We start from the raw sequence: 13,081 nt of genomic DNA, 5'->3' as shown, positions 1-13,081 counted from the left end.
CTATGCAAGACTTTTTCTGACCATATTAAATCAGTGCATTTGGTGGTTTAACAGCATAATTATTATAACTTAGAGGTGCAATACAGATAGACTGGGTGTGTTTCTGGCTGTGTAAACCATTTGTGAAAAGGCACAGAAGTATAATGAAGAGACATGAGCAATTCTGTAAAGTTATAGCATATCATACTGTGGTTTGAAAAGATGGAAAACAAGATTGGAAAAGGAATCAGATTACAAAGAGGAAGAAAAATCTAACAACTGAAAAAAAAATGTATGAGTGCATTCTGGGAAATGTTGCTACATGGACATCAGTGTTTTGATAGGTCATTACTTACTTAAAAAGTTAAAATTACTTTTCTTCGAACAGTAGGATTATTTTCCAAAGTATCCATTATGTCACTTTTTAATATATATATATATTTTTAATTTTTTTTTCAACGTTTATTTATTTTTGGGACAGAGAGAGACAGAGCATGAACGGGGGAGAGGCAGAGAGAGAGGGAGACACAGAATCAGAAACAGGCTCCAGGCTCTGAGCCATCAGCCCAGAGCCTGACGTGGGGCTCGAACTCCCGGACCGCGAGATCGTGACCTGGCTGAAGTCGGACGCTTAACCGACTGTGCCACCCAGGCGCCCCTATGTCACTTTTTAATAAAGGAAAAAGAGAGAACTACTATAATTTTTATAAACAGGTATTAAGTATGCTAAATTTTAGTTTTATCTACTAGAAATATTTTTCAGCACAAATTCTGCTTGGATTCTATAACATTCACTTAGCAAATATTTACTAAATGTCTTTTATATGCACTGTCAGGCAGTAGGGATACAATGGGAGGAATAATCAGGCATGATCCCTGCCTTCATGAAACTTATAGTCTAGTAAGGAGAAAGACATGAAGTAAAAACTCAATACAATAACAAAAGAATCATCACCGTCAGAGTGCCATGGAGGAGAGGGAGAGAATCTGAGTCAGAGAAGGTGACGCTGGAGAAACAGTTTGGAGTGGACAATTGAAGGATGAGTGGGAGTTAACTAATAAAAGGGGTGGGGGGGGAAGACATTCTAGACAGGCTGTACACAGCATGTTCAAAGACCCTGTGGTAGGAGGGAAGGTGGCATTCTTGTGAAATTAAAAAGGTCAGTGTAGGGGCGCCTGGGTGGCGCAGTTGGTTAAGCGTCCAACTTCAGCCAGGTCACGATCTCGCGGTCCGGGAGTTCGAGCCCCGCGTCAGGCTCTGGGCTGATGGCTCAGAGCCTGGAGCCTGTTTCCGATTCTGTGTCTCCCTCTCTCTCTGCCCCTCCCCCATTCATGCTCTGTCTCTCTCTGTCCCAAAAATAAATAAACGTTGGAAAAAAAAAATTAAAAAAAAAAAAGGTCAGTGTAGGGGTGTCTGGGTGGCTTAGTCAGTTAAGCATCCAACTCTTGATTTTGGGTCAGGTCATGATCTCACAGTTCATGAGTCTGAGCCCCGCATCAAGGCTCTGTACTGACAGTGCGGGGCCTGCTTGGGATTCTCTCTTTCTCCCTCTCTCTCTGCCCCCTCCCCGCCCCTGTTGTCTGCCTCTCTCTAAAAATAAAGAAATAAACTTAAAAAAAAAAAAAAAAGAGTCTCTTAAAAGAAAAAAAGGTCAATGTAGCTGTAGCATGGAGATCAGAGGGGAGGCATCGTATGAGATAAGGCTGAAAAAATAGGCTGGGCCTAGATCATGCAAGACTTTTTAATAACACTTCATCAGCTTAGGAGTGATAGAAAGTCACTGAAAAGTAGAGCTTAGGGTTAAGAAGGACAGGTTATCACAATCAGATTTGAAAAGATCATTGTGACTACAACAAACAAAGAAACTGGATAGGGCAGAAGTAGAGGGAAGATAGTCCAAATAGGATGGTAATGGGTAGTATAAGTGAGAGATGAAGCTAGGGCCAGGTGGCTGCAGTGGAGATAAAGAGAAAGAGAGAAGTTTAAGACATGGAAGGTGAAAGTGACAATTTGGTGATGACAGCACATAGGGTCTGAAGGACAAGATATGCCAAAGTTGGTGTCCCAGGTTTATCCAGTTGGCCGGTTGATACCATCTATGTAAATAGGGACTACCAGAGAATGATCTTAGTTTTAGACATACTGAGGTTTAAGGAGCTTCTGAGATATCCTAGAGATGCTTTAAAATAGGCAATTATGTATAAACATGTGGAGCTAAGAAGTCTAGTCCAAAGGGAAAAATCTATACCTATATAAACCTTGAGAGAAGATATAATTTCCTAGGAAGAGAGCAGACTGAGAAGATATAGGCCACTGACATTTAATTGCCTATAGAACATGACGAATCTCCAAAGGAGCTTAAAAAAATACTTCAATGTAAATGAACTCTAAGCACAAAATTAGCCTTGGTCTCATATTTTGTAAATTTTACTTGTTTTCTTATTAGGTAGCATTCAATTATGTATTACTTGTGTTAATGAGGCAATACTTAGATAATGACCTCTGTATTCCTAACAGAGTCTTCCTTAAAATTCAATTACTGCTCAGCAAATACTGCTCAACATTTCGGTCTTCTGCTTAATCTAGATCAACTTCATTACTTTGGGACTAAATTTGACAACAGATATATAGTGCTCAAATCTATTTTCCTGTGTAAAGCTGAGTGAATGTGACCAAGGATATAATCTATAAATCTTCCAAATAGTTCAGTTTAATAGTTCTGAAACAAAGCCTATTCAGGTTTTGAGAGCAATTAGTATAAATTGTGGTTCTGTGCACTATTTTATTCTCTAACATCATTTATATCTGTAAATATTATTTGATTGTCAAATGTCATTGTCACCAATACTACCCAAACAATTAGAAGAGATGTCCATTTGAAAACCCGCTAGCCTCTATTTTATTCCTTAATAGGGAAGTAAAATATAGAATATGTAAGTAAGTTATCAAGAAAGTTATCACAGAATAGATAAATGCCAAATAGGAAAATTCAATTAGATATCACCTTATTAGAACTGACCCCTATTATGTAAAAGAAGTAACAGGAAAATATCAATGGAGTAAAAATGGAGTTGATTATTTAATAATACTTGATATATGGTAAACAGATACAGATGAAAATGTTCTTTTAAAAAATTATTGGTAAAGTTAGCCTTGGATTCTCTCTATATTGTGACTTGGAGCTATGATACATTGTATTATCTAGGTGATTGTAGATTCCTAAGGCAAAAATGGTATAAATACAAAAAAAATCCTGCAGTGCAGAACTGTTGTTTGCAGTTAAGTGTGGCCAAGTGACCAAATTCTAGCCAATGCAATATGCGCAGGAATAATGTATATATAAATAACGTTTCAGGTATAGTACTTATTATGTATTATTCTTTCTGTAAACATTTTCTGAGGGCTTAATGTATGTCAGATATTTTGGAAACAAAAAATAATAAAAGCTATCCTCTAAGAGATCTCAGGTTAAGCAAAAAAAGAGATTATCATAATATTGTATTTCCCAGGTTAAGCTCCAAGAAAAGCAAAAAAAGAGATTATCATAACATTGTATTCTAAGTGTATGACAGAAGATTTAGTAGGAATAGACAGGAAGGGTCTCAGGGCAGACTTGGGAACACATAAGCAGAAAAGGCTTCCTGAAAGACATGGTTAATTAAGAAGGCGTAAGTAAAGGAATGGGGTGACTGACAGTTCAGGTAAAGAAATTTGGGTCATAAAGGTCTACTAAAGAGTCTGGATGGTTTTAAGTCTGTGGAACGCTAGTGAAGGATTTTTCAGCAAGGCAGTGACATGCTCAGATGTGAATTTTAAAAGAACAGTCTAATGGCAATATGAAAAATTAATAGGGTGAAAGGAGAATGGCAACATGGGAGACCAGGACTCAGGAGAATACAATTTAGATGGAAACTAATGACAGCCTGAATTTAAGTCAGTGACATTGGGAATGGAAAGAGCTAGAGAGGGTGGGGGTGGGTATGCTGGAAGGATGAGAGACACTTAAAAAGAGAAATGGTAAGATTGTGGCCAAGTTTAACAGAGATGGAGGAGTAAAGTAGACTTTCAAGTTTCTGGCAGGATAATTTAATGAATGTTGATACTCATGTATCAAGACAATGGGAGAAAAGAGGAGTTCAGGTGTGAACATCCTTAGATTGGGGAGAAAATTGTTAAAAAGATATTTAGAAATGCAAACCTTGGGGCACCTGGGTGGTTCAGTTGGTTTAGTGTCCGACTCTTTTGACGCTTGATTTCTGCTCAGGTCATGATCTCACAATTCATGAGATCAAGCCCTGAGACAGGCTCTGTGCTGGAGTCTGCTTGGAATTCTCTCTCTCTGCCCCTCCCTCCACTCTCATGTGCACATGCATGTACTCTCTCTCAAAATAAACAAACTTAACAAAATGAAGTATTTGAGGTTGTATTTCTTTTTTTTTATGTTTATTTATTTTGAGAGAGAGAGAGAGAGAGAGAGAGAGAGAGAGAGAGAGAGGGAGGTGCGAGCAGGAGAGGGGCAGAGAGAGAGAATCTCAAGCAGGCTTTGTGCTGTCAGTATTGAGCCTGACGCAGGGCTTGTTCTCAGGAACAGTGAGATCATGACCAGAGCTGAAATCAAGAGTCAGATGCTTACCGAATGAGCCATCCAGGTGCCTCTCAAATACTTTATTAAAGTCAGGTTGTAGATACACTCTTTATTCTTTGGGTGGTTTTTGAAACCTTGGGTTTCATTAGATAAATGTGTGCAGCAATGTTTCTCAGAGAGTGGCCCACTTGTAGGCATCTCTACAACACTTACTTTAAGCCTCATCCCTCACCTAATGACTTGTACTCTGTGGAAAGTCCAGGAATCTCTGGTTAGTTCCCAGGTAATAATCCTTATTTATATGAAAATTTAAGAATCACTGGCATATAAAGTGGAAAAGAGTCTCAAGTACAGAACCGTGGAAAATTTCAATACTGAAGGCAAGGATTCTAGAGAGTTATATTCCAAATTATTCACAGTGATGATCAAGGGATGATGAAATATGGAATTTTAAATTTTCTTCTGATCAAAAAAAAGATCATATATTTTTGAAGTTGACATTCTATTTTAGTATAGATGATACAGATTTATAGTTAAAATAGGTAAGCCAAGTAATGACTAGAATAGTTATTTACCTCTCTGTTTTTAAAACTAATTTTTATTTTATTTTTTTATTATCATCTTATTTTATTTTAGAGAGGGAGAGTGTGAGCAGAGAGAGGGGAAAAGGGAGACAGAGAGAGAGAGAAAGAGAGAGAGAGAGAACATCTTTTTTTTTTTTTTTATGTTTATTTATTTTTGAGAGAGACAGAGACAGAATACAAGTGGGTTAGGGGCAGAGAGAAAGGGAGACACAGAATCCAAAGCAGGCTCCAGGCTCCAATCTGTCAGCACAGAGCCTGATGCGGGGCTTGAACTCACAAGCTGTGAGATCATGACCTGAGCCGAAGTCGGACGCTCAACTGACTGAGCCACCCAGGTGCCCTGAGAGAGAAAGTCTTAATCAGGCTCCATGCTCAGTGCAGAGCCCAGTTCAGGGCTCGATCCGACATCTCTGGGATCATGACCTGAGCTGAAATCAAGAGCTGGATGCCCAACCAACTGAACCACCCAGGTGCCCTAAAAATAATTCTTAAATCGGAAAAAACTTAACTTTGAAACTAGACAAAATATCAAATATGAACTGTGCAATGAGAGGGTCCAGCTCACCATGTGACAACTCCCAAAATGGCTGCCTTAAGTATATCACAGAAAATTTAAAATAAGCTGAGTACTTTTCCTAAGTTGGTAATGTTCTTAAAAACAAAACAAAACAAAACAAACCTTAAAAGGGATAGTATTTCTGCATTGACTCTACAATTTCACTTTGTGCATTTCATGGCAAGAAACACCCTTTATATAAAATAAATATAACTGACAGTACTAATAACACAATTGTTAAATATTTCATTGACTTTACTAAAAATTAATGTCAAAACTAGTACTAGGACTACAGATTCCAACTTTCAATCCTGCTTAAATCAGACACATTTCTAAAATTAGACAATCTTTAAGCTGATTTAGTAGCCATGATTTTTATTTTTTTTTTAATTAAGAAAAAATGTTTTTTTTTTTTTAAATTTTTGAGAGAGAGAGAGAGAGACAGAAGAGAACACAAGCAGGGGAGTGGCAGAGAGCGAGAGGGAGACATAGAATCCAAAGCAGGCTCCAGGTTCTGAGCTGTCAGCACAGAGCCTAACGTGGAGGTCGAACTTATGTACTGTGAGATCATGACCTGAGCCGAAGTCAGATGCTTAACCAGCTGAGCCATCCAGGTGCCCCTAAAAGCATGATTTTTAAAAACAAATTTCCCATTTCCCCTCTAGGATTTACAGGCAGTTTATACTTCAAAATATAGAATGTTCTGAAGATGGTGGATACTGCAGTAACCACTGCACAAAAAACAACTTAGGCTTGTTTAACAAACTATTTTGTTTTATACTGAAATAGTAAAATGGCTATATTTTAACTCTGAAAAGTTTCAAAAGGCACTCATGTTCTCAGAAGCATAAGACATTTTTCATTACCATGAGCTCGAAGTAAAGCTTCAGCAGTAAACAGTGGAGCCTGAAGCATGTCTGCAGTTTCCACAATAAGCATATCTTTCAATCTACGAAGATCTTGAGGCCTTAATCCTTCATATGGCTTTGAAAAGAAGAAAATCAAGTTAAATTGGCTGTTATACTCTTAGGAAATTCTAAATGCCTAGAAACAAAATTATATGATTATCATTTATTCAGTCTTCCTATTTCAGTTTGATAACTGAAGTTAAAACGGTTCTATATGTTCTACAACTATGAACTTCAAACTACTCTTTCACAGGTCTTATTATAAAAGCTAGAAAGTGGAATGAATGCCAAGGTTCATGCACCTTATCTAAAATAAAGGTATCATACTATAATGACAAGACAAACTTACTTTATACCTTTGAAAGTTTGGATAATACAAAAATTAGAAATGAAAACCTTATAATATCACCACTGAGCAATAATCATTATTAAAGTTCTAAGTGTTTTTATCCAGTCTTTGCTTTTAGCAAATCAATTATGTGTAAATATATGTGTTCAATGAGTTTATCCACTGAACCACAAAACATTTACACTTATTAAGATCCAACTTGGATTATTAGTGGTTTACATGATACTTATTAATTAATTTTGGAAGAAGTGACTATGCCATACTATTCAGAGCTCTTAGTCACAAACGTATTACCTCTGTTTATTCAAGTGTTCGTTAATGCTCCTTAGTTTTCATTATATAGGTACTATATCATATCAGGTTTTTAATTTTTTTGTTATCCTTTATCTTTTCTTTTAACAGAAAACAAAGAATAAAAATCACAAGTGTTTCACTATTCAGAAACAATTACTGTTTTTGCTATACTTGTTTCAAGTCCTTTAAAAATTTTTTTTAATGTTTATTTTTTTTTGGTGAGAGAGCATGCCCGGGGGAGGAGCAGAGAGGGGAGACACAGAAACCGAAGCAGGCTCCAGGCTCCCAGCCGTCAGCACAGAGCCCTATGCAGGGCTTGAACCCACGAACTGTGAGGTCATGACCTGAGTCAAAGCCTGACACTTAACTGAGCGTCCCTCAAGTCCTTTTTAAAACACAATGAAACAAAAGAAGCGAAACTTTATATAGTAGTCTCCCCTGCAAAGCCTCATTGGTGGGGGAATGTGTGTTCCAAGACCCCCCACCAGTGATCTGTGAAAACATGGATAGTACTGAACCCTACGTATACTGTTTTTTTTCCTATATATACATACTTATGATAAAGTTTAATTTATAAATTAGACATAATAAGAGATTAACATCAATAAAAAAGAACAATTGTAATACACTGTAATAGTGGTATGAATGTGGCTTCTCTCTCAAAATATGTTAATGGACTGTGCTCACACTTCTTGTGATGGTGTGAGATAGTTAAATGCCTGCGTGATGAGATCAAGCGAGGTAAATAACATAAGCATTATGATAGAGTGTTAGGCTACTACTGATCTTCTGAGGATATGTCAGAAGGAAGATCATTTGCTCTGGATTGTAGTTAACTGCAGGTAAATGAAACCTCAGAGACAAGGGGTGAGGGATTATATAAAAGTAAAATAATCTGTGACATGTTTTCCCCATTATATTTACCTAACTCTCCCCATCCTTGCCTATGGAAATCACTATCATGAATTTGACATATGGTTGTCATAACATTATGGCATAACATTGTATCACTAGGCAATTTCCTTTTATTTTCACTCAATATTGTTATTATTATTAATATTGATACACATGTATTCAAATCTTTTTTTATTATAAAATTTTTTTTAATGTTTATTTATTTTTGAGAGAGAGAGACAGAGCACAAGCAGGGGAGGGGCAGAGAGAGAGGGAGACACAGAAACCAAAGCAGGCTCCAGGCTCTGAGCTGTCAGCAAAGAGCCTGACGTGGGGCTCAAACTCACAAACCCTGAGATCATGACCTGAGCCGAAGTTGGACACTTAACTGACTGAGCCACCCAGGTGCCCCCATGTATTTCAATTCTTTAAACAGTTGTAACCAGATTACTACAGTAAACATAGACTAAAGGCCATAGCTTAAAAAGCAGTAGAAATTCCAAAGAACTGAGAATGTATTTTGGCAGCATGTATCACAGTCTCTAGAGAATTCTGGGTAATTAGCAAACCTCATCCATTTTAGCTGATTTACAGATATTTTAAAATAATATATTATCTCTATTTCTTGCTTCATTTTTTTGGTATCATGGAAACCATTTTACCAAGTCTTACTTAACCTCCTATGACTGCGATTCAATAGGGATAATTTTTCTCAGTTGACATGATAAACTTTCCTGATCCTTACAATCCCAACTATCATGTATAGTTTGCTTTTAAACTAATTTATGAACCACATTTTCCCCTGCAAAAACTTAAGAAATCCTTTTATGGTTAAATTTATAGTATTCACTCCAGTATAGAAGTTACACACTATGTAGAACATTACTTCTAAAAAATATATTCCAAGTTTATACTTGGGATTCCAGGTACCTTTCCTGCCTCAGCAATGAGAATGGATATTTCTCTCTCTCTCTCTCTCTCTCTCTCTCTTTTGTTTTTTTAGAAAAAGAGAGAATGTGTGCATGATCAGAGGAGGGGCAGAGAGAGAGAGAGAGAGAGAGAGAGAGAGAGAGAGAGAGAGAATTCCAAGCAGGTTCCACGCTCAGTGTGGAGCCCGATGTGGGGCTCAATCCCATGACCCTGGGATCATGACCTGAGCATGACCCTAGGATCATGACCTGAGCAGAAACCATTGGATGCTCAACTGATTGAGCCACCCAGGCACCCCGAGATTAGGTATCATTCTGCTTTCATTTATGTAATCCAAATAAATTTTGAGTACACACATATTAAAAAAGAGAGACTATAAAGCACTCTGCATATGTTAAGTTTAAAAAATGCATAGTTTTAAACTTAAAAATGTTACATTGGAAGAAAAATAGTTCTTGAAGGAGAAAGATATACTGTCTTCATGGGCATGTGACATATTCACTCTGAATCTCTGCAACAGAACTATAATTAGGTCATGTGAAGCATTTCAATACATTGCTCAGTCCCAAGTGGGCACTAGCCATCTCTTCTGCAAGAAGAATGAAAATGAAGGTGCCTTTCTCTTTCTTGTTGCAAAGATAAACTGCTTCTATTTTCAGATTAAACACAATCTAGCAATAACCTTCAAAGCAGTCAGTACTGATACATAGAAAGAAAACGGAAACTAATTTAAAAAGGAAGACAGTGAATAAGAGTACCTCTTTTGCATCATTTTGCATCAATGCATACTTTGCTACCAAAATACCACTGAAGAAATGCGAAACAGCCTAACATACAAACTGTACCCCTTTGATATCAAGTATAAAGTGACAGTTATCTTCAAAAACTGTTTCAGAAAAAAACTATGACAAAGGATTTATGAAAGAAGAAATTTGTTTTTATGTTTTTCCACAATGAAAACAGCTTCCCCCTGACTATATAGGTAAAACATGCTTGTTGTTAAAAATGAAAAAAAAAAAGGGGGGGTGTACTTATTTACTCAATTATATTGGTAATTGTTACAATTTTAGAAGATGTGAAAGGCACTCAGGGAAAAAAGAGTATTTCCAATTTCTCTTAATATCAATCTCTCATTACCTGATCCATGAGCCTAGCCTGGAGGAGAAACGGTAAAGAATAGCTAAAGAAAGTCTTTAGAATTCTAGGACCCTTCCCTTTGTTTTAGTTTCCTTGCTCCTTACTCAGCTGTTCTCCCCTGGGATTAAGACAAGGTCTACCCTGATCTGTATTTTGACCTAAGAGGAAGGCAGCTGCTCTTGCACAGTAGGTTAAACCAGCTAAGGCAATGTCCATCATATGGGTTCCCTGCCAGAAAAACAGCCTGAGCCTTCCTGGGTTATAAGACCTAGAGAGGAATTGGGAGAGGGGATTCTTCAGATGGCTTTCATAGCAACATATTGCTCAGTTTTCCCTTCATTTACTACATGTAGCCACACAATCTACTCCTACAGAGCCTGACCCCTACCAGGCCCAATACCCACTAGTTTCTTTGTTCTGCCTTTCCAGATTTATATAAATTAAATACAGTCTTCCCAGCCATCACTCTAACACAACACCTTGTTTTTATGCCCCTATAGCAATTAGCACTCTCACAAACTGTGTTCATTTACTTTTTAAGCTTATTTGTGTGCATCTCTATCGATGCTGGAATATAAGCACCTAGAGGGCAGGGGTTTATCTTTGTTCCTCACTGTATCTCCAAGCTCCTAAAACAGTGTCTGGCAGAGTAGTCCCACTGCCAGTTTGTTGAATGTCCCTCAACAGTTTTGTTGAATGATGGGATGAAGTAGATTTTATTCATTTGTAAACTAATCTGAAGGAAAGAACTTAATTAAAATGTGTCAAGAAGAAATTATAGAGATATAATATTATACACTGTCCAGATCATTATTTGAATCAAGAAACTTAGCTAGAAAAAACACTTCACCTTGGGAACAGGAATCTTTTAAACTACCTAATTATATAGTTTAATACAATCACATAGTGGGTTGTATAAAACTATTAGCATTGGCAGAATAATCCAAACATTGGTCAGGGTCAAAGTAGAAAGTATAAAAATGAATTTTAAAGAAAGCAATTTTGTTTGGTTTTATTTTTATCTTTTTTTTTTAAGTTTATTTATTTTGAGAGAGACAAAGATAGAGAGCGTGCATGTAGGCACGAGGGAGGGGCAGAGAGAGAGAGGAAGAGAGAGAATCCCAAGCAGGCTCCTCGCTGTCAGCACGGAGCCTGATGTGGGGTTTGATTATGCAGGGCTCGATCTTACTAACTGTGAGAAGACGACCTGAGCTGAAACCAAGACTTGGACACTTAACCAACTGAAACACCAAAGCATCCTGGTTTTATTTTTAAAATTGTTATGAAACACACATTACTTAAAGTTAACAATTTTAAAGTGTATATTTCAGTGGCCTTAATACATTCAATAATGTTGTACAACTACCACATACATCTAATTCCCAAAATTCTCATCACCCCAAAAGAAAACCTCATACCCATTAAAGTAGTCACTCCCTAGTCCTTCCTCCTCTTCGGCCCTGGCAAACACTAGTGTGCTTTCTGTCTCTATGGATTTACCTATTCTGTATATTTCATATAAGTGGAGTTATTTAATATGTGACCTTTTGTGTCTGCCTCCTTTCACATAGCATAATGTTTCTGAGATTGATCCATATTGTAGAATGTATTAGTACTTCTTTCCTTTTTGTGACTAATATTCCATTGTATATGTATGTATACCTCACGTTTTATTTATCCATTCATCTGTTGATAGAGATTTGGTCTTCAACGTTTGGTTATTGTGAATAGTGCTGCTATAAACATTTGTGTGTAGGTATTGTTTGTGAAAGTATTGTTTTTAAACATTATAAAATATCAGACAAAATGATCCTAATAAGGATTAAAAACAAAACTAGAAAACTAGAAAAAAACTGGGGCATATGATTACAATATTAACATTAAAAAAATTCAGAAGCGGGGCGCCTGGGTGGCGCAGTCGGTTAAGCGTCCGACTTCAGCCAGGTCACGATCTCGCGGTCCGTGAGTTCAAGCCCCGCGTCGGGCTCTGGGCTGATGGCTCAGAGCCTGGAGCCTGTTTCTGATTCTGTGTCTCCCTCTCTCTCTGCCCCTCCCCCGTTCATGCTTTGTCTCTCTCTGTCGCCCCCCCCCCCAAAAAAAAAAATCAGAAGCCACGGAGTAAGAAAAATTTACATCTCTGAATATCCTAAGTGAAAACAGAAAAATACACAAACTTTTCTTGGAAAGCATTAAGAACACACAAACCATCCAAAGAAAAAAACTCAAATGAACAATCAATTTACAGAATAGTCAAGTAAAAAAATTCAAACAGGTACCATTTGTCTAAACTAGCAAAAATAAAAACACTGATAATATGTAATGCTAGCAGAAATATGTGGAAAAGAATTCTCTAACATGCTACTAGAAGAAAATAAACTGATATAATCTTTTAGGACAGCCTAACAACATCTATTAAACTATAAAATATGTACATCTCATGATCCATCAAACCAATTTCTACAAATTTATAGGGAATATACTTTTAAAATATGTATATAAATGCAGTAACAATTATATATGATGACCATGATTATAACAGCATACATTTAGATAAAACATAGAATGATTCAGGCACTGTTCTAAGTATTTACATATATTAACTCATTTAAGGATCACTACAATTCTATGAAGTAGGGACCATTATTATCTCCATTTTAAGGAAGAAGAAACTGAAGCAGAGGAATAACTACTTAAGGCCACATAGTATGTCACTCATGGGACTAAAATATGAATCCAGTCAGCATGGCTTCAGATCCATGTTTCAAACCACAATAATGACACAACTAGATAAAAATATATATGAAATAAATATATAAATATTCACTTTAGCCTGTTTTTAATATCAATAATATCTAAATTATTTA

General features: G+C 36.8%; 1 protein-coding gene across 7 annotated transcripts in view; it reads right to left on the bottom strand.

Moving 5' to 3' along the window:
- ANKIB1 (ankyrin repeat and IBR domain containing 1) overlaps positions 1-13,081 on the bottom strand; it is a 153,697-nt gene that overhangs the window by 59,709 nt on the left and 80,907 nt on the right. For all 7 annotated transcript variants that reach the window (XR_007146392.1, XR_007146393.1, XR_007146394.1 and 4 more), the window contains exon 5: positions 6,572-6,689. Coding sequence is in view for 2 of the 7 variants with exons in the window: in XM_047830709.1 (XP_047686665.1) it covers positions 6,572-6,689 (118 nt within the window). In the remaining 5 variants the exon portion in view is untranslated. The remainder of the gene's footprint in view (positions 1-6,571; positions 6,690-13,081) is intronic.

Source organism: Prionailurus viverrinus, chromosome A2 (genome assembly GCF_022837055.1).
Source record: "Prionailurus viverrinus isolate Anna chromosome A2, UM_Priviv_1.0, whole genome shotgun sequence".
Lineage (NCBI taxonomy): Eukaryota > Metazoa > Chordata > Mammalia > Carnivora > Felidae > Prionailurus > Prionailurus viverrinus.
The sequence above is the reverse complement of the archived record's forward strand: the minus strand, read 5'-3'. Positions and strand labels throughout refer to the sequence as shown.